The 21,270-nt window shown below is 45.8% G+C and overlaps 1 protein-coding gene across 1 annotated transcript in view; it reads right to left on the reverse strand.

Annotated features, from left to right (window-relative positions):
* ADAMTS13 (ADAM metallopeptidase with thrombospondin type 1 motif 13) overlaps positions 1 to 21,270 on the reverse strand; it is a 251,929-nt gene that overhangs the window by 129,021 nt on the left and 101,638 nt on the right. Inside the window, exons 17-21 of the mRNA XM_086924723.1 lie at positions 19,106 to 19,241; positions 9,818 to 9,947; positions 9,547 to 9,729; positions 5,755 to 5,934; positions 4,623 to 4,812 (exon numbers count right to left, since the gene is read on the reverse strand). Of these exons, the coding sequence (XP_086780849.1) occupies positions 4,623 to 4,812; positions 5,755 to 5,934; positions 9,547 to 9,729; positions 9,818 to 9,947; positions 19,106 to 19,241 (819 nt within the window). The remainder of the gene's footprint in view (positions 1 to 4,622; positions 4,813 to 5,754; positions 5,935 to 9,546; positions 9,730 to 9,817; positions 9,948 to 19,105; positions 19,242 to 21,270) is intronic.

Here is a 21,270-nt window from a genome sequence, read left to right on the forward strand (position 1 = left end):
TTAAGTTTTTCTTGCAACTATTAAGTTCAGGTCGTGTTGTTCCGTACTCACAAAATAATAAAATAAGAACAAGGTCCATGCAGGTGGGACATGACAGTAGCTACAGTTTACGGTCAATCCACATCTCGACAAGCAGTCCCGACCAGGCAGGATGGCCACACAATATCCACGCTACAGGGTAGCAATCTCAACCTCCCACTTGTATCTACGCCGCCACCCCTCGCCTAGTATGCCTGAACACGGGCCAAGAAAAGGAAAAAGTATAAAAGAAGCAAAAACAGGTCCCATAGAAACTAACAAAAATGAAATATAACCCCCCACCCTACACACATGCAGAGGCTATGGCCTACCCCCCCCCCCCCCCCCTAGCAGAGTGTCTGTCGCCCCATAAACCCGAAATACAGCAAGAGGAGAGAAGAAGAAAAAAGAGGCGAGAGAAAGCAAGAAAAATGTAGAAGAAGGAGAAGAAAATGATAATAAACGAAGAATTTCAACACTTGAATATAGGGAGGAAGAAAAGAACAAGCTGATCTACCACTCCCAAAAAGAAGAGCGCAAAAGTGGGGAGGAGCCCACCTCACATCAGGTCCCCCGGACACCCCGGCCATAAATTGCTGTCTACCCCCTATTCAATAACAGAAACAAATCGCAGCAAGTTCAAGATGATAGGGCGAGATATTCCACAGGTCATAGCACGCGTTGAGAGAGCATCATATATACAGTCATCAGCCGCCACTCAATCACAACAGACAGAAGAAGGTCTCCTAGCCCTGACCAGAGCGTATGCGTCTCCCCGAAGACAGCCACCAAGGAGGACCCGCCCCGGACAAAACAAAGGGATAAGATGGCCGCCCTCGGTAATGAGAAGAAGCCCCAATTCAAGATAAAGAATGCCAATTACATAAAGTACCAAATGTCCAAAAGAGCGGTGCCCTCATGAGTCTCAGATGTTGTATGGCACTAATAAACAGGAGCGCAGCTTGCAGGTCATAGGCAGTCTGTAGTTTCAATCGCTGTGCCGGCGGCACCACGGGCAGGGACGCTGAAGCTGCAAGCAAAGGCGAAGGATCAGGCAGGGATGGCAACACTGTAGCCTCACTGGCGGAGATGGGTAACGAGCCGCCAACATCGTCACCGGCCGATAATTGTTCCGTCGTTCGCCCGTGTAGTAACAATGTATCTCGGCCCTGGCACTGCGTGGGCCGAGAGGAGCAGTGCGAAGGATCAGCAGACACCATACACCTCAAGTCGAGTGCGGCTTCATCCAGCCGGTCACCCAGCGCCGCAGCACTCACACGCCATTCTGCACTCAAGTCAGCGAGTGCGGCAAGGATAGAGGCATAGGAGTAAACAGGCTGTAAATCGCTCACTTCTACCAGCCGAGACGCCTCACGATGAACAACCATGGTCTCGGGTCCAGGAAGGGCAACACAGTCAGGCTTCGGGGCACGATCCACAATCGCTCCGCAGGAGCCGGATGCCATGTTAGGTTCACCAAATGGCACACACGTATGAGCAGGCAAAGTACACTGTAGAAATCCGGGGACCAACCCCCGCAGCAGTCAGGGCCCTCCGACAATGGGCAACATCATATAAATTACCCTCCCCGTGCGACATCCAACAGGGGGCAATCGCGATGGAGAGGCACGGTAGCCAAATCGCCTCCGAGCGCAAGTAGGGGAAGCGGAGCGGCTCACCGTAGCGTCACACGGGGGAGAGATCGCAGGAGTAGCCTCCAAACAGTCGTCACCTCAGACCACCAAGAGCCATGTAGAATTTATCTCCAGCGAGCTGTCGGGCACCAGACGTCCGCTTCGTTTCAGATCAGCAGCCCACAGAGCTCCGGCCGTCCCCGGCGGCGCACCACGACTCGGGTCCGGTTCCAGGGCAGGACAAAGCCGAAAGCTCCGCCCGTCAATAGCGCCGGTTTGCAGGCAGGCAGGGACCCAGGAGAAACACCCTCGGCAACAGCGCGCTACCGTCTACCTCCCGCGGTAGCGGTATGCAGGAGAAGGGACAGGATAATGCTGCGGGGAAACAAAGGCTCGGGGAGCCGGGAGACTACACGTCCGTCTCCGCAGCCATCTTGGCTCCTCCCCCCCTGCAGATATGGGGAGATAAGTTTTAAACTCCCATCTGGACTTTCCCCCGAGACACCTGTTACAATAATCTCCTTATTGGTGGAAGTCCCCATTTGTGGGGCGTGGATTTTTGGCACATCGCCGGGTGAGGGAAGTGTGGAATTAACCTCCCTTGGCCCTACGTTATTTGGGGATTCCTTTTTCAATTGTTGAGGGTGGCTACCCTTGATACTGAGTCAATCCACCTCTTCCAGCACACTGAACCTATTCCAGTGCGGTGAGAGAGGGAAGAAAGGACTACAGTTACGTGGACCCTCCCTGGGTAACCGCCGATTGGGCAAAATACAGGGTGGGGGATAGCAACCCCTGTTGTTACAGCCACCTTTTGGATGGAATTGTTCCAGGCTGGGGGTAGGATAAAAGTAGGATAGATGGAGTGGGCAATTTTGAGTGTTAGAACTAAAGAGGGGGGCGTTACAGATGTATTCGAAGTCGATCTGGAGCGCCTCGATCCTCATCCGAACCCGATGGCGGAAAAAAACAATCTAAGGATGGAGCCGATGCCCATGCGCACTAGCAACCAAAGGAGGAGTCACCAATCTACAAAAGACTCTCCAAGAGAAAAACAAGTGCAATCATCTGAGCCCAACACCAGATGGCGATCTATTCATAATGTACCATCTGCAGCCCATATGCCTCGAACACATGTTTCTATGTTTATCTTAATGTCCCCTACACCTGCATGTTTACAACAGGCTTCATGTACAAACAAAACTATCCATATGTATTTTATGTCCACCAGATCTCGAAGTGTTTTATGGACATAGAATCGGCTCTATTCACAAAGCTAGAGCATTGAAAGTGAGAAATCTGCGCCCAAAGGAGGGCCCCTGGAAAACTACAACTGCTACAGGTTTCCATAACTATCCCAATACATAAAGTGCATGAGCATTGACCACCAGGTAGCAAGATCTGTGCATAAATGTGACGCTGATGTAATTTACAGATGAACAAATTACTTTTTTCTGTGAATGATCTCCACAACCCTCCTTCCCCTGGGTCACATTCAATAAATATGGGAACATTTAGACCCAGTTTGAAACCTGGAATCATACTTTGTGTGATTTCAGAAAAGAGAAGCTACCAACATGGGGGTTTTCAATATAAATAAACCTACAAGTCTGTGATTGTTCCCCTATTTTTTAAACTAAACCCACCCAAGGAAACCCCAACCCTACATTTGAGAATTTACTCTCACATATAACCTTCTTTGAGTGCCAAAATTGAACTTAGGTGGCAAAATATTCTATCAATTTGGCCCACCAGCAAAGATACATTTGGTCTGAAACATACGTTTATGCCCAAATTCACCTTACTTATGTATGCCAGTAATTCAGGCAGAGCCCATTTAATGTAATGTAATGTAAAAAATGTAATGTAATTTGACTTATATAGCGCACAAATCACCCGAAGGTCTCAGGGCGCTTGCTTAGGGAACCCGTCCTGGTATTCCCTTGTGAGATACCCCCGGCAGGGTATCCACAAGGTGAAAGCCAGGCATCCCGCCACGAGGGGCCGTAGTGGAGATTAAGCAAGCTATTGCCCAGAGTCGCAGAGTGTGACCCTGTGAGTTGAGTAGGCACCGGCGCGAGAATTAACGAGTCCGTGGAATTTTGAGTCCAAGACCCTGCCGCGTCGGGAATCGAACCCTGGTCCATGGCCGCTCTCAGCCTCCGGGTCTGCCGCCTCTAACCACTGAGCCACACTTCTCCACAGACTGAGCCACACTTCTCCACATTTAAGGGTGCAGTGATCTCTTCCATGAGTGTGGAATTCTGTACAACGATAAAGCCCTCACAAAGGGAGTGAAGTGGGAATTCCAGAGTGTGGTTAGCCTTTGGGAAAGCCCACAACTACCTTTGTGAGTATTCACAAACTCCTCACAGTCATATTTTAACTCCAGCATAGAGCTCAGGTAAATCCCTTTCTATGGCATGAATGGGAATGAATCACCCCCAGATTTGTTGTTGTGTATGGGAAGGGGTTTCTCCATGGAAACATTTGCACAGAGAATCCTATTCCCCCTGTGTGGAGTTCTCCACCATGGAAATGGGATGCTGATTGGAATATAATATGACATTCACAGGACTCCTCTTGGAAACCTGCATCTAGAGCAATTTTGTTCCTAAGCAATTTTGTGAATTCCAGAAAGGAGCAAACTTACTAATAAACACAGGTATAAATCAATGTTGTCTTTCCCCCCTGTGTGCATGGAATGGGAAGTCAAGAGATTTCAGGCTCATTAACCGAATCTCAAACACAAAATGAAATGACAGGAGCAGACCCTTACATATAACATTCTTTTTCTATGGGAGAGACTATTCTTGCAACATACCTTACAAATACAGAGGAGTACACGTATTCACATAACCTATTTATGGGACTATGCCATCCACATGCCTCATATGCAAAGGGTCAAATATATTACATAACCATAAGGACTGCATGTTCCTAGTTTTCTTTAAAATCCAAAACACTTACCACATTCCACCACAAGGGGCAGATGTTGACCACACACTGAACCAGGGCAGGAGGTTTTTCTTTTTCCATGCACTTAGAGTCCTCCACCGTCCACTCCACTCCAGCATCAAACTGAATACACGACAAATTACGGTGAGCGACGCCGGAGCCACAAACAGCAGAACAAGGGCCTGGCTCTGACACCCTCCACCTACAAGAGAAATTCTTGTACTGGTCACAACCTTCCACATTGGCCCTCTCTGGAAAGAGGAAGATAGGCTGCAGAAATCCCTATATACATTTTATTCACAAGGGAGGTTAAGGGCTACATGCATGTAGGAGTGTTTGTGAGTAGCCAACATCAATCATTATGGGAAGAGCTGAGGCAACCACAGGGCAGGAATGAGTGGCTTAAAGACCTCACCTGTTTAAGGTAAGGTCAACTAGAGGTGTATCTACTATCTCTGTATGGTACCTCATGTCCCTGTACGAAAGCTAGAAAAGGTAAAGAGCCAGCTTGGGAAGTCACATGAGGAGAGGAGGCCTGGGTATATGGCAGCAGCTTTGTGGGGGAGCTGCGCGGGGCAGCGATAGCATATGGTGTGCATTTAGGGGGAAAAACTTGGCTTTCCATTTTCCTCAGGTTTAGCAACATCTGAAAAGGGGTACTCAGAGTAGGGTAATTACAAAGAAGCATCCAGTTACCTACACTCTTGGTGGATTGAAATAAGATCTCATGAACTGCCACTGAGGAAGGAAGCATATTCACACCATATTAATTAACACACACAAGAGAAGAACACCTAACCTAATACCAGTCTTAAGCCATGGGCTGTTAATCTAGGAACTGAAGAATAGAGGAAAGGAAATATGTAGCTTAGAGATATCTTTACAATTGCGTTTCTCCATCAAAAGCTACCCACACCACCACCTTTTCTCGTCTTTATACAAAAAAAACTACTTACACAATAATAGGCAATAAAGAACAGTCTCTAGTGAAGGCTAAATAAATGGACAGATCTTTTGATTCTAGATTTTTCCCATACACCAACCATTTAAACAGTGATTAGGCTAAATTGCTGGAGCAAAAATTCATGCTGATAGGTACATTACATTGCTCTCTAGAGGAATTACTTTGGGGAAAATGCATCACCTTGGTGGGCAGGGCTCCTGATTGCATGGTACGACCCTCTTTGGCTTTGGAACATGACGACACTGCTCATCCAGAAGGACCTCCACTGTGTCTTGATGCTCTTGAACACACTGCACAGTCCTGGCTATCAAGCCCCCTCCACACGAAGCACTGCAGAGGCCCTGGACTTGGGCTGTCCACCTGAAAAGGGACGGAAGCCACGTAAGGACCTCAAAAGAGTCTTACAATCCTACACTCCATAGAAAATTCACTTAGAAATATGTGATTATGGCGAGGAACCAAGATTATGTATAATTGATCAAATGTACATTTAAGGTGCGTTACTGCAAGCCTCAAGCACACGCAACCCAGGACTTTATTCCAACTCATAAACTTTCAAAACATCTAGGAAGGTGAGAAATCAGCCCACCTAAATATGGGAATAAAAACATAATGTGTAATGCTGTGTATCTGCGCCACCTCACAACTGCACTTAAGCTACCCTCAATTTTAAAAGGCTCGATTTACGCCCACATATAAATGTTGATTTTGTGGGGAAGAAAAGAGTGAATCTTAAAAAGACCATGATTATTATGTGTGCAATGGGCCCGGGCGCAGTCCGCGGAGTTCCACACTGCTGCCCTAAGCGGTGTTCTGCAAGCGGCGGAGTGCGTTTTGTTGCGCCATTTGCACTGATTTTTAGCGCTGGGTGTTTGTCCTGCGCTGTAAAATCAGTGCGAATGGCACCATTCGCAGCACAAGAAGGTGCTGCTTCTCTCTGCCGCTCAAGTAGGTTTTCTACTCAAGCGGCAACTTCCTCAACGTGAACGGATGGTTTCTGAACGTGAGCATCTGCGACCGCCCGGAGCTGGTCTAGCGTTGGATTTTCCTCACTCGCCAACCTAACGTTGGCGAGTGAGGAAAAAACTTTGCTTTGCCGCGTGGAGTTTTTCACGTTCAAATTAAGGATTGAAAAGCAACCATTTTAGAAGTGTTGATTTTGAGGTTTTGAGGCAATACTGTCAATAGGCAGTCGCCATCTTGATCCTTCACTTCTGACTAATAACCCAGGCCTTCTATGCAGTTTAAACAAGCTAAAAACATTAACCATTTGTACTGAAGCTGACATCACATCAAGCACTGGCAAGGAGGATAATACAGCTGCAAGAACTTCGATTCTGGCTTAACAAAAAGTCAGTGAGCCCTCAAAAGCAGTCAATATGGCCCCACATATTGCCAGAAGCTTCTGTGGCAGTAAACCTCACCGACTCCAGTAACAGTGATATCGGCCCCTGGTCTTCCCACTTCTACGTGCAATCAGAAGCCTGGCTTTCAGAAGTGGCTAATCCAGCCTCGCTTCGAACCTTGGAGTAGCTGACTTCTATTTAATCCAATCTCCCCATCCTGCAATGCTATGTTTATTGCTCCCCTTCCCCTCTCAAACCTGTATTGTCTTATAGACTTACTTATGTTGGCCAGCGGCTAGGGCGGTCAACCTCGAATCTGGGGAACTGGGTTCGAGTCTCGGCAAGACGCTGAACATCCTGGGATTCTGGACAAATTACATAATCTCCCCGTGCCTAACAAAAATTAATGTGTGTCCTCATGTAACGTAACTGGTGCTATGTAAAGCGCTCTGATACCAGATTCAGGTCAAGTGCGCACTATATAAAACTCTGCAAAAAAAATTTCAAAGGCAGTGGTATCTAATTCACAAAGGGAAGCGGTCCCCTCTGAACCCCTTTATGAATATTCGAAAGAGTTTCAGAGAGAGTTGACAGTCCACTGGCCCTTTTAAAAAAAATAAAACCTTTTTTTTTTTAAAAACACAGAGTCCCATTTCCTTTTAAAAAAGGGCTGCATTTATTTTTATTTATTTTAAACACAATCACATTTGTTTAGCTTGTTTATTAGCTTGTTCACCCTTGAGGGCCACCATTCTTGTGATTTTGGCCAATCACCGGGGGCATTAATTGTGACGCACCTAAAGAATACTAATAAGGTAGGTCACAGGCAACCCCCTGTGATTCAAGATATTGTAAACCGACACATTTGTGCATAGGTCAGTTCGTAAAATCAGAACTGAATGCGACCTCTTTTTGCAAATTGTTAGTACAAAGGCCCCTTAAAGAAGTGCAGGCCTGGCTCCGAAAAGCAGCAGAAAACTTTAAAAAGAACATGTGTATTGTTAGCTGAAGCATGCAACTATGTTCTTTCAAGAATATGATGTTTGGGCGCCAGAGAACAGATTACAAAAAAGAATGAAATGACAAGGAAAGTGGCGATGGGTATTAAAGTGTAATTGGTACAGCTCAAGTGAGTATACTAACCAGTTTGCTTTAAGATATTTAGGTTATATATAAAAAATGAATACACAGTATAAATAGCTGTCATTTTTACCCGCACACAGAGGAAGAGATATGCCCAGAATACATGGACACGTGCTACGCCGGAACGACCGCCAAACTCCAGAAGAGACTCCAGCAGATTCAGAACGCCTCAGCACGACTCATCCTGGACATCCCCCGTCGCAGCCACATCTCCGGACACCTGAGAGATATGCACTGGCTCCCGGTCAACAAAAGAATCACCTTCCGTCTCCTCACCCAAGCACACAAAGCCCTACACAACCAAGGCCCAGGATACCTCAACAGCCGCCTCAACTTCTACGCTCCCAAACGCCAGCTTCGATCGACCAGCCACGCCCTCGCCGCCGTCCCCCGCATCCGAAGAGCCACCACAGGGAGAGGGTCCTTCTCCTACCTCGCCGCCAAGACATGGAACTCTCTCCCGACCCACCTCCGCCTGACCCAAGACCACCTCTCCTTCAGGAAGCAGCTCAAGGCCTGGCTGTTCGAGCAGTAGCGGACCCCCCCTCCCCTAGCGCCTTGAGACCCTCCGGGTGAGAAGTGCGCTATATAAATGCTTTGATTGATTGATTGATTGATTGATTGATTGATTGATTGACTGGGAGCATGGGTAAAATCTACATATTATAAAATCCGCAACACAGCCACTAGAACCCTCTTCTGGGACATACCTGGCTGTTCTTGCATTCTCTTGTTCCACATCCCTGTCCTCACATATATACCTAGTTTACCCTCTGCAGCAACCTCCAACCGAGACAAAATCTTTGGCCTAATGTACGAAATTTCCATTTACCAAAAGTGGTCGCAAATTATGCACTGAGGTTTGGTGAATGAAAATAAAAATTACAGACCGACCAATGTACTAATAGTTTCTTTCACAAAATCCTGAAAAGTACTGGGTTGCAATACGACCTACCTCAACAATATTCATGAGGTAAGTTGCAAATTGTGACTCACTACGATTGGATGTCATCACAGAGATGGTGGCCAGCTGGAGTAAGCAGACCATCATGTCTGTCATCGTATTTAAATAAAGAAATGGGGCTGGAAATTCAGTTTTTTTAGTGTTTAATACTAAGCAGAATTCCCCTGGACTACTGCCCACTCCCAAACAAAGATGTTCTTATCGTCACAAATGGGAAGGGTTGCCAAGGGGACTCGTTCCTCTTTGGGAATGGGTAACCACTGCCTTTGGAAATGGGTTACCACCTTCTTTGAGGAGCCCATAACCTTACATTTGTTTGCGAACAAAATAATGGTCATAAACCATAGATACACAGCATTCAGAATAGCATTTTGCAGTCGTAAAACCTACAATTTTGCAAACTGCAGGCTCTGCAACCACAACATGTCTTTCTACATCTCGCCTTGGCTTTGTGTTTCCCAGCTCAGTTCTGCTAGGAAGGAAGGACAGAAACACACATAAAACAGATCTAAAAAATACCTCACAGGACACGGTTCTGGATTGCAGACTGCAGTGGATAAAGGCTTCATGGTGATATCTCCACACTTCCAATCGGGCAGAGTCATGATCAAGTCTCGCTCCTCCTTCACGCAGCGGACAATGCGCTCGGCTACTCCACCTCCACATGTGACACTGCAAGGTCCGAAGCCGCCTGCCTTCCAGCTGAGGAAAAAGCATGGCTTCCAGTTAGCCAACTAGTTTGCCATAATGCCCAAACACCAACTGCGAACGTCTCCCCGCAAGTCCTCACCTGTGAGGGCATGGACCTGTGTCACAGGGCTCCAGCCTAGATGGAGGTTCAGGGGTATCAGTGCATCGTGCTGGGTCGGCCATTTCCCCTGTGCTCGCTTCAAAGCATGCAGGCTCCAGCACCCGCCGTCCTGTCAAACACAATTGCAAACTGTTTTGAAGTCATAAAAAGATTACTGAGGGATTGGTATGAAATGCAAAGCTCTGTGTTTACGGTTTATAATTCCCTTACCCAACAAAGGCAACTCATTCTACCTCTCCCCTCTTGAAAAGGGATCTGGGAATGATTCAGTAAGAGGGTCCAATCATTGTGACTGCTAACTATAAAATGTTGTATGAGTTGTCTGGAGTTCAATGACATATTGTACTGGAGCACTGAACACTCGGAAAAATTCAGTATGAAAAGTTTTAAGGACATGCGCAGATAGTTTGAGGATTTTGGGACACATCAGCAGTTTGAGGGAGGTGACTGGTGTTTTTCATTTTGACTTTTCCCGCCAAAATATGGTACAGCCTAATTACTTGTACGCACACGCTGTACATACTTATGTCCGAGATAATAGCGGGCACATGGTCAAAAATATTTACTCTGGTTCGACATTATTGCTTTTCAGTGCCATCTCCCGCTCCACTTTGTTATTTTTTCCCACCAATACTTACTCAACGTCTACTAAAAGTATCTAACATAAAACAGCATCAAAGGCTTTTCTTTTAAGGAAGGCTCAACTGGTTCCGGCTGCTGTGGTTGGACAGTTCACTGGCATCTGAAGGGGTTCGAAAGAGGAGCATTGTGGGGGTGAGTAGAGCTGCAGGAGAATAGAGGGGCTGCAAGAGCTAGACTGTTTACCTACTTTGCTGTGACATCCCGAATGGCTTCCAACTTGTGCTGCCGGATTGTTCTATAGGGCGCTTTTAGTCAGGTGGCAATTATCTATACAGGTTTTTTAGCTCAAATTCAGCCACATTAACTGAGCATTCATCGTTTGCCGCCTCATGATTAGTGTGGCGTTTCTAGAACTGTCTGAAGCTGGAGTTGCATTAGCAACAAGAACTGAGGAAAGTACTCTGGCGGTGGCTGAGGGCTAGTGCCTGCAGCTAGGGTCCGTCTTTTACCTATGCTCCAGCAGGAGGTAACACCTACAGCTACAAAATATCAGTAAGCCTAATAAATAACCCTGCGGCTTGGACTTCATCGTCCACAATCCTGTGGGGTTCAGTCGCTGTCTGGAGGTGGGGCTCTGCGGGCGCATTAGAAGGTATCACATCGACAACAATAGAGGGGCGTGGCTTGGACGCCGACCAAGATGGCGGCGTAGTGCAGAAGCTCCGGCGCCGACCTCCGCACTTTGGCAAATTCCGGCAGCCCTGTGGAGTTTTGCCGGGTTATGGACCCTGCCTCGCAAACCGGAACATGAGGAGAGCCTAGCGCCTTCATTGTTTCCCGGTTTTATTTGATTTTGGCGAAGTTGCTCGAAGATGCCGATTTCGGTGCTCACGGCCGCCATTTTGTGCGCCGATCGCGAATTTTGAAGACGATCGCCCCTGACCAGCCTGTACTGCTCGGAGGAAGCATGCTCGACTTCCAGAGGTCTTAGCCCACATCTACTACAGCTGGTGAGCCCCCAACGAACGTTGGTGATTTTTCTTCTGGATTTTCTCCTCAGACATCACCTGTCTGCTTCAACAGGCGCCATTTTGATTTTCTTGCTGACTAAACTTCCTATTGTAAAGCCTCTTCTTTCGCCCTCCCTACTTATATGGCTATGGACTTTGACAATTGTTATTGTTGGCATATTTTCAAGCCTGTTTTTTCACGCTTTCTTATAATGCAGTATAATGCTCACCATTGGCTGGAATGTTTGTTTCAGGATGATGCTCTTGGCGCTCACAGCTCCTTTCTTTGCACGCTTCTCCCATTCTCTCCTTCATCATGACATCACCAGGGGAAACATCAATTTACTTTCTGTGGTCCCAAACTAACTCCTGCTGGCTCGCTACCAATTGCTGCTTCTCTACAATTTCATCTCGGGGCGTGCATGTAGCATCTTCGCATTTGTTCACCAACACATTCAGCTCTGTCCTCACAGGATATATCCTTTGAACATCATTTGACTTTGCAGACCCTGTTTTTCTTCCTTTTGGTCATTGCTGTTTGGTGAACTTTACCTCCACTTTTAGGACCGCTTGCTGTTTCCTCTTCTTTGGCCCACTGCTCCCTCTCAATCACTTCTCTGGAGTTTTCATGGGGAAACTCCGTAATTTGAAGCTCACAACTACACCTAAAATACCTGTTGGCTCAGATTCCGACTCCCCTTCCCAGGACATGGCAGAAGGCACACCTTCAAAATCTGACTCAGCACACGGAGCAATTCCTAAAGCGCAAGCCGGAGGCAAGTTGCCATCCTCCTTAGCTTCCTCTAAACGTCTGAAAAAAGATCCGCCTTCTCCGGGGAGTGCTTCCTCCTCATCTTCCATGGATCTCATTTTGGAGGAGTTGCGTGCTTTCAAGCCCTTTATGGAAGCCACCACTAAAAATATGCAGGCTATGCAGGAGAAATGGACATCTTTGGACTCGAGAGTTTCGTCCCTGGAACAAACCACTGACTCTTTGCGGTCCTCTTGTTCCCACATTCTGTCATTGGAGGCGGAGATATTGTTACTTAAGCGTCAAACAGAGGATTTGGAAAACAGAAATCGTAGAAACAACCTACGCCTTTACGGCCTTCCGGAACTTTCAGAAGGGTCTAACCACACCACCTTCTTCCAGTCCTTTCTTGCCAAGATCTTAGACGCTCCTGCCTTATCTTCAATCAACATCCAAAGAGCTCATCGTCTTGGACCTAAGACTACTACTAAGCCTAGAGGTGTCATTATGTTGTTTCTGCAATACACTGACCTTCTTCAGGTTATTTCAGCTGCCAAGCTCAAGAAACAAATCATCACCATCTTTATCTTTCTCAAGATGTCTCCAAAGATCCCCTCTCCACCCCTCCTCTCCTCCCTCTTTATTTTCTTCAATAAATCAAACTTTAAAAAAAAGAAGGTATCACATCTGCCTCATTGATGAGGCTTGGCCTTCATCGACCAAAATCCTGTCAGGCTGTAGGGGAATGAGATACTTTGTTTCTAGGAGACCTCGTTGGCGGGTGATTCATTCCAAAGAGTGGTTTCATCCAGTTTGGAAAAGGAGGAACTAAAATGGGTCCTGGACGGGTAAGAGGTGGGCTAATGACTTTGTTATCAACTAAATGCAGAAAAGGAGCAAGAATAATCCAGACAAGTAGTGAATGGCTATTGGATTCTTCACTGGATCTGTATTCGACTGCCTGCGGCAAAATAGCTTAATGGTTGCTAATATGTATATAAATCAGGATGAGTCCCGAAAGAGATGTGGGACGTGTTCCAGAGGGATCTGTTGAGTTTGACATAGTTCCCCGGGAGGAGGTGCCCTATTCTCCTATTAGGGGTATTTATTCTTCGCGTTGTCCCAGCACAGGTAGACATCGTAGTATCCAATATGTTAGCGTGTTATGACATGCCCAGTGCAATTTTTCCAGAATGCGTTCAATCTGACTTTGAAGGGAAAATTACACAATTCCTTTCTGCGTTAGGATTTGTTTGCCTAAATGGGCGCTTTAAGGGGGATTTACCGTTAGCCCAAACAATTTTGTATGGGAAACAGCAGTGTTCAATCGATTATATGTTCATACAGGCATGGTTCTTTGACCTCTGTACAGAGTTCAAGGTGTTAAGAATAAGGGGCAGAGACCACTGGGTGTTAAAAATGGCTGACGCTTGTAACGAGACAATACCATTCTCCCCATCGGGGATTAGTTTCCAAGTTCTGCTTGTGTCGCCAGTGGGCCCTCCTTTGGAATTGATTTTCCCAGAATGTAACCCTGTATTGTAGCAGATCACTACAGATACAATTGTAAACGATCTCCTGGGGGGCTTCTGCCCCCCCTCTACTGTACAGAACGATGCCTTTGTACGCTAATTGGCAGGAAGTTCCCCTGCATCAGATATATGTATACTGTGACAGAATTCTTTTTTTATTGTTTCTTTCTTTAATTGCAATTTAATTGTTTGCATGTTTTTTTTTTTATGGAAACTCAATAAATAAATGTAAAAAAAAAATTTAAATGCCCAAAGCTGCAGCACCAATATCTAGGAAATTTATATAGAAGGCCCCTTCCGCCATTACCTTTGTTGCCAGCGTCAGACATATCTTGGATCAGTCCACACAACAGCCATTTAGTGTCTGTAATGTTAGTTAGTGTAAGTGACTGCAGTTTGCTGCATTAATCGGATTGTGCTGGGAAGGGGCAACAACAACAGGCAAAGGACCTTCTCCAGACACCACAACTGCCCACTGCACACCGCCCTCCAAGGAGCTGGGCAGACAGTAAGGCTGGATCTCAGCGGACATCATCATGACTCTGATAGCTATTTTTAAGGGATCACAATTAAGGACTCGCAATTCCTTATGCATCTAGGAATCGCTAAATAAATTGTGATTCCTACACATTCCGTGTAGGAAGGTGGAATCTGACTATATGGTTACCCCCACTTTTTGCCTGGTGTTTTGCTGGTTTTCGACTTAGTTGGACTGGGATCCTGCTATTCAGGACCTCAGTCTATCTGCTTTCTCTATAAAATGGATTGCATGTACTTTAGGTACATACCAGATTGGTTACTGGGTTACCCTTGTGAGTCCCTGTATATGGTACCTTAGGTACCCAGGGCATAGGTACCCCAGAGGCCTACCAGGGGCTGAAGCATGTATAGTGCCACCCCTGGGCAGCCTTCCGAAATAACACCACAGGTATGCACTTGCAGCCTGGGTAAGGTGGTGTAAGCACCTCCTACTTATATATAGTGTACCTATATCTACCTTTACATATAGACACATAGTAACCTGTAAGTCACTCCTATGGCAGGAATTGACAATCCTGGAGGCAGAGTGCTTGGTTTTGTGTCAGAGGGTGCCCTGGCATGAGCTGAACCCCTGTGCAGCTTTCGGAACTATCTCCTTATAGATCTTCTATGATATAGCCATACCATATAATCTTAAGTGCATTATAATATTTGCGGTTAATGCTAACTTTGGTTTGGCTTTATCAAAACATGTCGTGTTTGGTGTCAAACACTTTGGAATACTACTGCCCCAGCGACAGTTCTGGCATTGGGGGTAGCATTCCACCCTTCTAGAGGGAGAAGACATGTACACACTGGTATACCCGGTTAAAGTTTAAAAGAGCCTCAGCATCACAAAATGGATGCTGCTGCCACAGACACGAGTCTGCCCTCCCGCTGCTGGACCAAACTCTGTCAGGAGAGGCCTGGACAATAGGTTTCTTGTCCAGGGAGGTGCTGCACCTCCCCAGACAGGCTTTATTGTATTGGGGCAGGGTGGGTTGCATTCAGTGAATGCTTTTCAGACACTGCCTGGGGCACACAAGGTGCTCCATACATTTACCAGTTCAAACCGGTTCCTGGGGCACTCATCCCCAGCTCTGGCACGAAACTGGATAAAGGGGAAGGGGTGTAACCACCCCCTCCCCAGGTCCTCCCATAGGTGGGACCCTAGAGTTAGTCCAACCCCTAAACTTACTATAAGAATAGGATCCCAGTCCCTAGGATTTTCGATTACCCTGGACAAAACTCTGCAACATATATCTTGGACCTTCGACATTCCATATCGACTGGAAGATGGAAGGAATCTCCCTTGTGGTCAAGGAGTGACCACCCTGTTCAAACAGCCAACAAAAGCATCTTTGCCGGTCTGCATTGTCGATGCTCCCGCCGGATCCCGAAGACTCAGCGACACAGGACACGGACTTCCAGACATCTCTGACGCTGACCTGCGCTCCCAGCAAAGCTGAGACCTGTGGCGGACACGAGAGACGTGGGACCGGAACTCCTGGACATCCTGTATCTTTGCAACTGCACCCACTTCCAGAAGTTTCCCGAAGTTGTGCATTGGGGTATTTAAAGCCCCTGCCCCGAGCACCTTTTGCACCAAAGCTCAGAGGTCTACACTCCACGAGTGTTCAAGGCTCCTTCACGATCTCTAGTCCATTGGCTAGTGGGTCCCCACGAAGGACAATATTTGATTCCTTGAGCTTTCCTGGTTGCTCCAGACGTGTTCTCACTCCTCTCCAAAGGAGGAGTCCCTCAGACCTTGCTGGTCTGAAACAAAGCCAATCTCGACATTGTGCGTGGGTTGCTGTTGCCAAGGCTTGTTGGATCCAATCCAGATTCTGATGCTGCAGCGCTCGACATCCTTCGTGGGACAGCTCGAATCCAGCTCTGGTTGTCGTCGACGCCTCCTGGTCCTCGTGGCTGAAGAGTCAAGCTTCACCTCTTTCACCTGAAAACACCCAACATCGGCTGGCATCTTCTCCTTGCCAGCCTGGTCACTGGCTAGTGACCCAGACTCTGTCCCCTCTGCTTTCAGGTTCTTCACATCTTTGATCCAACAGGACACTTTTCCTCTGGTTGCCTGCAGCATTTCTTTGCAGCTCTCCATTGGAATCGACGACGAAACCCGACACCAAAAGACACCTATGCACCCGGTTACACTGGGTGAGGTAACACGAGTACTCCTGTGCTCCTGTGGGTCTTGACTCTCGAAGTGTCCTAGTCTAAAAGGGTTCCATCGTAGTTCACCTCTAAGTGCCCTTAAATCTTTAAAATTGTAACTTGTTCGTTCTCCATAGAAAGTCAGTGGTGATTCGCGGCTGTGTTTAGACACTGCACGCGTCCCCCGTGGGTCTCCTGCGTCCCTACCTTGGGTGGTTCCTGGTTGCCCCAGCGGTTCTACAGGCCCTAGGCTTGCTTTCTAACCCTCACGTAGTTCTTATACTGCTATTTTAGTATATGGTTTGTGAGGACCCTAGGGCAAAATGTATACTGTGCAACTTATCGTATGCTAATTAAGTTCCTTGTATTGTACTTTTTCCTCTGACCTCATAAAGAGTTCAGAGGGGTTGTGTTTAGAATAAATACATATTTATATTTGATATAAACCTTTTGTGGTGTGCTTTCATTTGAGCATTCAAGAGATTATATCTGGTAAAACAAGTTGCTTAACTCGCCTCCAAGTCTTAGCCTGAAGGCTGCTCTCCACACCTACCACTAGGATAGCTTTCTATAAAGGTTGACTTTAAACCTACCATCAATAAGGGTCGTTTAGACTGGTGCAAGGTGCCCACTTTAGAATAGTGGACATCATATGGCAGGCCAACTTCTCACATTCCGTATTAGCGAATCACAAATGGCAAATCGCTATTAGGGAATACCTTTCCATTCATTCACATGGCCTAGAGGCCCATAGGAATGAATGGGGAACCATTCACAATTTGAGATTAACAAATAGGTAATCGCAAATTGCACATGCAATTTCAAGGGGGCCAAAAGGCCACTCTGATGCACCCCCATAATTGGCATGTGTAAACATTTGGTGCACACACATGCCCCAAGGACATGTGTATGCGCCACATGGCACTTAGAAAAATGCAATTTTGTGCATATTTCTAAGAAAATGCAAATTGCCATCGATTTGTAGTTGATGGTAATGTGCGATTCCTTAATGCCAAGTTGCATTCTCAGAATGCTTCTTGCATTGCATTTAGGGAATCAGAAATTGCAATTCCCAAACTGCATTCACAAAATAGGTAATAGCAAAAATTGTGATTAGCTGTTTTGAAATGAAATGAAATACCAGTATTTCTAAAGCGCACAGCTACCTCCGAGGTGGTGTCCCAGCGCTGGGGGCCATCAGGAAGATTAAGCGAGCTATTGCCCAGAGTCACATGGTGGTGGGCTAACCTGCCGCTGGCACCAGGGATCGAACCGTGAACCCATAGTACAACGTCAGCCACCCTGGTCGCTGCGCCATACCTCTTCCACGTTTTAGACATGGTTTTGGGCTTGATGCAACACCCAAAAGGCTAATTACTGGTCGGAAAGGGTCCAATTCGCAACATCGGCCCCTTTGCGACCGGTAATTAGCTTGATGGATGTGCCCCTTAGTTCCTCTTGTGATAAGAATGAAAAACATTTGACAAGTGACGAGGAAAAATAATGTTTTTAATAGGTCTTATTACTAAATTAGAGACATGGCTCATTTGTAAATTGGGGACATTAGGAACATGTCACTGTAAAGGACAACCCACCTACTGTTGATTAGAGTAAGAGTATCTTTAGTATATTGACATTAAAAGTCCCCGGCCCATAGGACATCGATCACTGACTACTTCCAGGGCTTGGTGAAGTTTAAATGAGACTTTACACATCATTCTTGAAGAACTGCTTATATGTAGCTCAACAGCTGGAGTCTGGAGTGAGCCAGCTATGAAGTCTCCACAAAAAGGGGTGTTAGGTCAGAGCATAGAAACTATATACTAACTTCCTAGTATTTGCATCAGGAGGTACCTGGAACCTTATAATGCAACAAGGTGCTCGAAAGAGAGGCAGTTTCACTTTCAAGAAAGACGCTACACTGGGTTCGTTCCAACAGATGTTCATCTACTGATTAATGTATTTATTTGAACTATCCATTTAAAATAATGATGCTATCCTTGTGGAGAGTTTTCACAGAATCCGTTGCCCAGGTACACTGAACACTGCACTATGTAGTGCTTATGAGACTGAGGTCATTGCTCAGCAAAAGGCCTTTGTCAGTTCACATTCAGAATTCTGTGTTCTATTTCAGCAAACATAAAAAGAAGAACAACAATTGGCAAAGCCAATAGGTCTGGCGTTTAAGCGCAAATGCATGGAAAAGCATTTGTGAATGAGCGAGTATGCATCTGTCAGCACTTTAAAATGAGATCTGCTGACTTTGCTGATGCTTCTTACTTTATAGTACTTTACAACAAAGGGAAGAAACCACAAAGGACACACGGTTCATTCACGTGGCCTGCCAGCCGCCACCTCAGTATTGAACAGATGCATCCCATACGCAATGCTGAAGTAATGGGAAGTAGGTGTAGATGATCACAGACATACAACCAAGTACAGCTGCCTGACAGTTTATATCAACCTCCACTGATGGCATTCCAAGCTCACCGGCAACAACATCTACCACACCAACTGCTTACAGTTCCACCACATTCCTCAAGACCCAAACACTCCAGGATAACACCAACATTTATACTTAAGCCTCCCAGAAATACAAACTATTAGAAAACAGCAGTAGAATGGAATACATCAAACCTAGATTTCTAGAGTTCGATCATTTACATTTACGAAACATTTGTTTTTTCCCTGGAGATCTTCTTACCTTCGCCGCAACTTGCTGAGCACGCCCCAGGCTTGGAGATCCATACAAACCTGCCTTTCTCCTTTGGAACGTGGTAACTGAAGGCGATATCAGGGTTGGTAACATCTCCGTACTCTTTGCCATACTTTCTGTACACCTTATAGAGGGGAAGAGTCGTGTTAGGGAGCCTGTAAAACGTCATCACTGCTACATACAGCCTTCCTACGTCAGCCCTGCGACTGCAACTAATCTTAGTGATGGAGACAGAAAATGGACTAAATAGTGACCTTTGTTCTGCTCCTGCAGGCATGAAGTAATGGCCCCCCATTTAATGATGGTGACATTATTGATTTGCATGAAAATGGATTAGTGCATCTAACATACACAGCCGAGCACTGCAGTAGGATGCAAGGAAACTGACTGTATAATAGCAAATGTAGAAAAAGATAACTATGATGAGAGGTGCTGTGAAGGTTGGCAAACCTTACCCTTAATGGAACTAAAGTGTCACTGTGCCAAAACACAAAAATGGGGAGTATAATACACAAAGTGTGAGTAGATGATACATAGGCATTTCTCAAATACCAACTTATGTATCAGGGGAAAGAATGTGAGTTTATTCTGTCTATTAAGAAAACTTTATTATCTCATTCATAACTACAACATATAGGAAAATTGATAAATACATGAATGATGGTTTAAAGGGTCTATGTTGAAGAACAAGAAAAAAACTGATTCTGAATAAACACCTCTCCTCTGTCTCATCTTCTCATTGATTGTATCTCAGCCTTTTGCCATGTGTACTTGAACATTTTACTGTCTCCATCTCTAACTTTCATCAACTGTTTCTTAACCTTTCATCTCAGTAGCACCTGAATCTCAACAAATCATCACCTCTAAGCCAATCTCTTATCACCGGTAGCTCAGCATATCTTCAAATGTATCTTAATATTTGTTACTAGTAACTCAACATCTAACCCTTTTACCTAGTTGCTACATCTCTTGCCACCTGTATCTCAATGCCCCATCACTTGTATGTCAATTCCCCGTCACCTGTAGCTCAATGTCCAATCACCTGTAACTCAATGACCCATCACCTGTATCTCAATGCCCCATCGCCTGTATCTCAATGTTCCATCACATGTATCTCAATATCCCATCACTTGTATCTAAATGTCCCATCACTTGTATCTCAATGTCCCATCACTTGTATATCAATTTTCCACCACCTGTATATCAATTTTCCAACACCTGTATCTCAATGTTCCATCACCTGTATCTCAATGTCCCATCATGTGTATCTCAATGTCCCACCACCTGTATCTCAATGTTCCATCACCTGTATCTCAATGTCCTATCACTTGTATATCAATTTTCCACCACCTGTATCTCAATTTTCCATCACCTGTATCTCAATGTTCCATCACCTGTATCTCAATGTCCCATCATGTGTATCTCAATGTCCCACCACCTGTATCTCAATGTTCCATCACCTGTATCTCAATGTCCTATCACTTGTATATCAATTTTCCACCACCTGTATCTCAATTTTCCAACACCTGTATCTCAATGTTCCATCACCTGTATCTCAATGTCCCATCATGTGTATCTCAATGTCCCACCACCTGTATCTCAATGTTCCATCACCTGTATCTCAATGTCCTATCACTTGTATATCAATTTTCCACCACCTGTATCTCAATTTTCCATCACCTGTATCTCAATTTTCCACCACCTGTATCTCAATTTTCCAACACCTGTATCTCAATGTTCCATCACCTGTATCTCAATGTCCCATCATGTGTATCTCAATGTCCCACCACCTGTATCTCAATGTTCCATCACCTGTATCTCAATGTTCCATCACTTGTATCTCAATGTCCCACCACTTGCATCTCAATGTCCCATCACTTGTATCTCAATATCCATTCATAAGTATCTCAATGTTCCATCGCATGTATCTCAATGTCCTATCACTTGTATCTCAATGTCCCATCACTTGCATCTCAATATCCTATCACCTAAATCTCAATGTCCTATCACTTGTATCTCAATGTCCTATCACCTGTATCTCAATGTCCCATCACCTGTAACTCAATGTCCCATCACCTGTATCTCAATATCTCAATGTCCCATCACCTGTATCCCAAGGTCCCATCACCTGTATCCCAGTGTCCCATCACCTG

Source organism: Lissotriton vulgaris, chromosome 5, assembly GCF_964263255.1.
Source record: "Lissotriton vulgaris chromosome 5, aLisVul1.2, whole genome shotgun sequence".
Lineage (NCBI taxonomy): Eukaryota > Metazoa > Chordata > Amphibia > Caudata > Salamandridae > Lissotriton > Lissotriton vulgaris.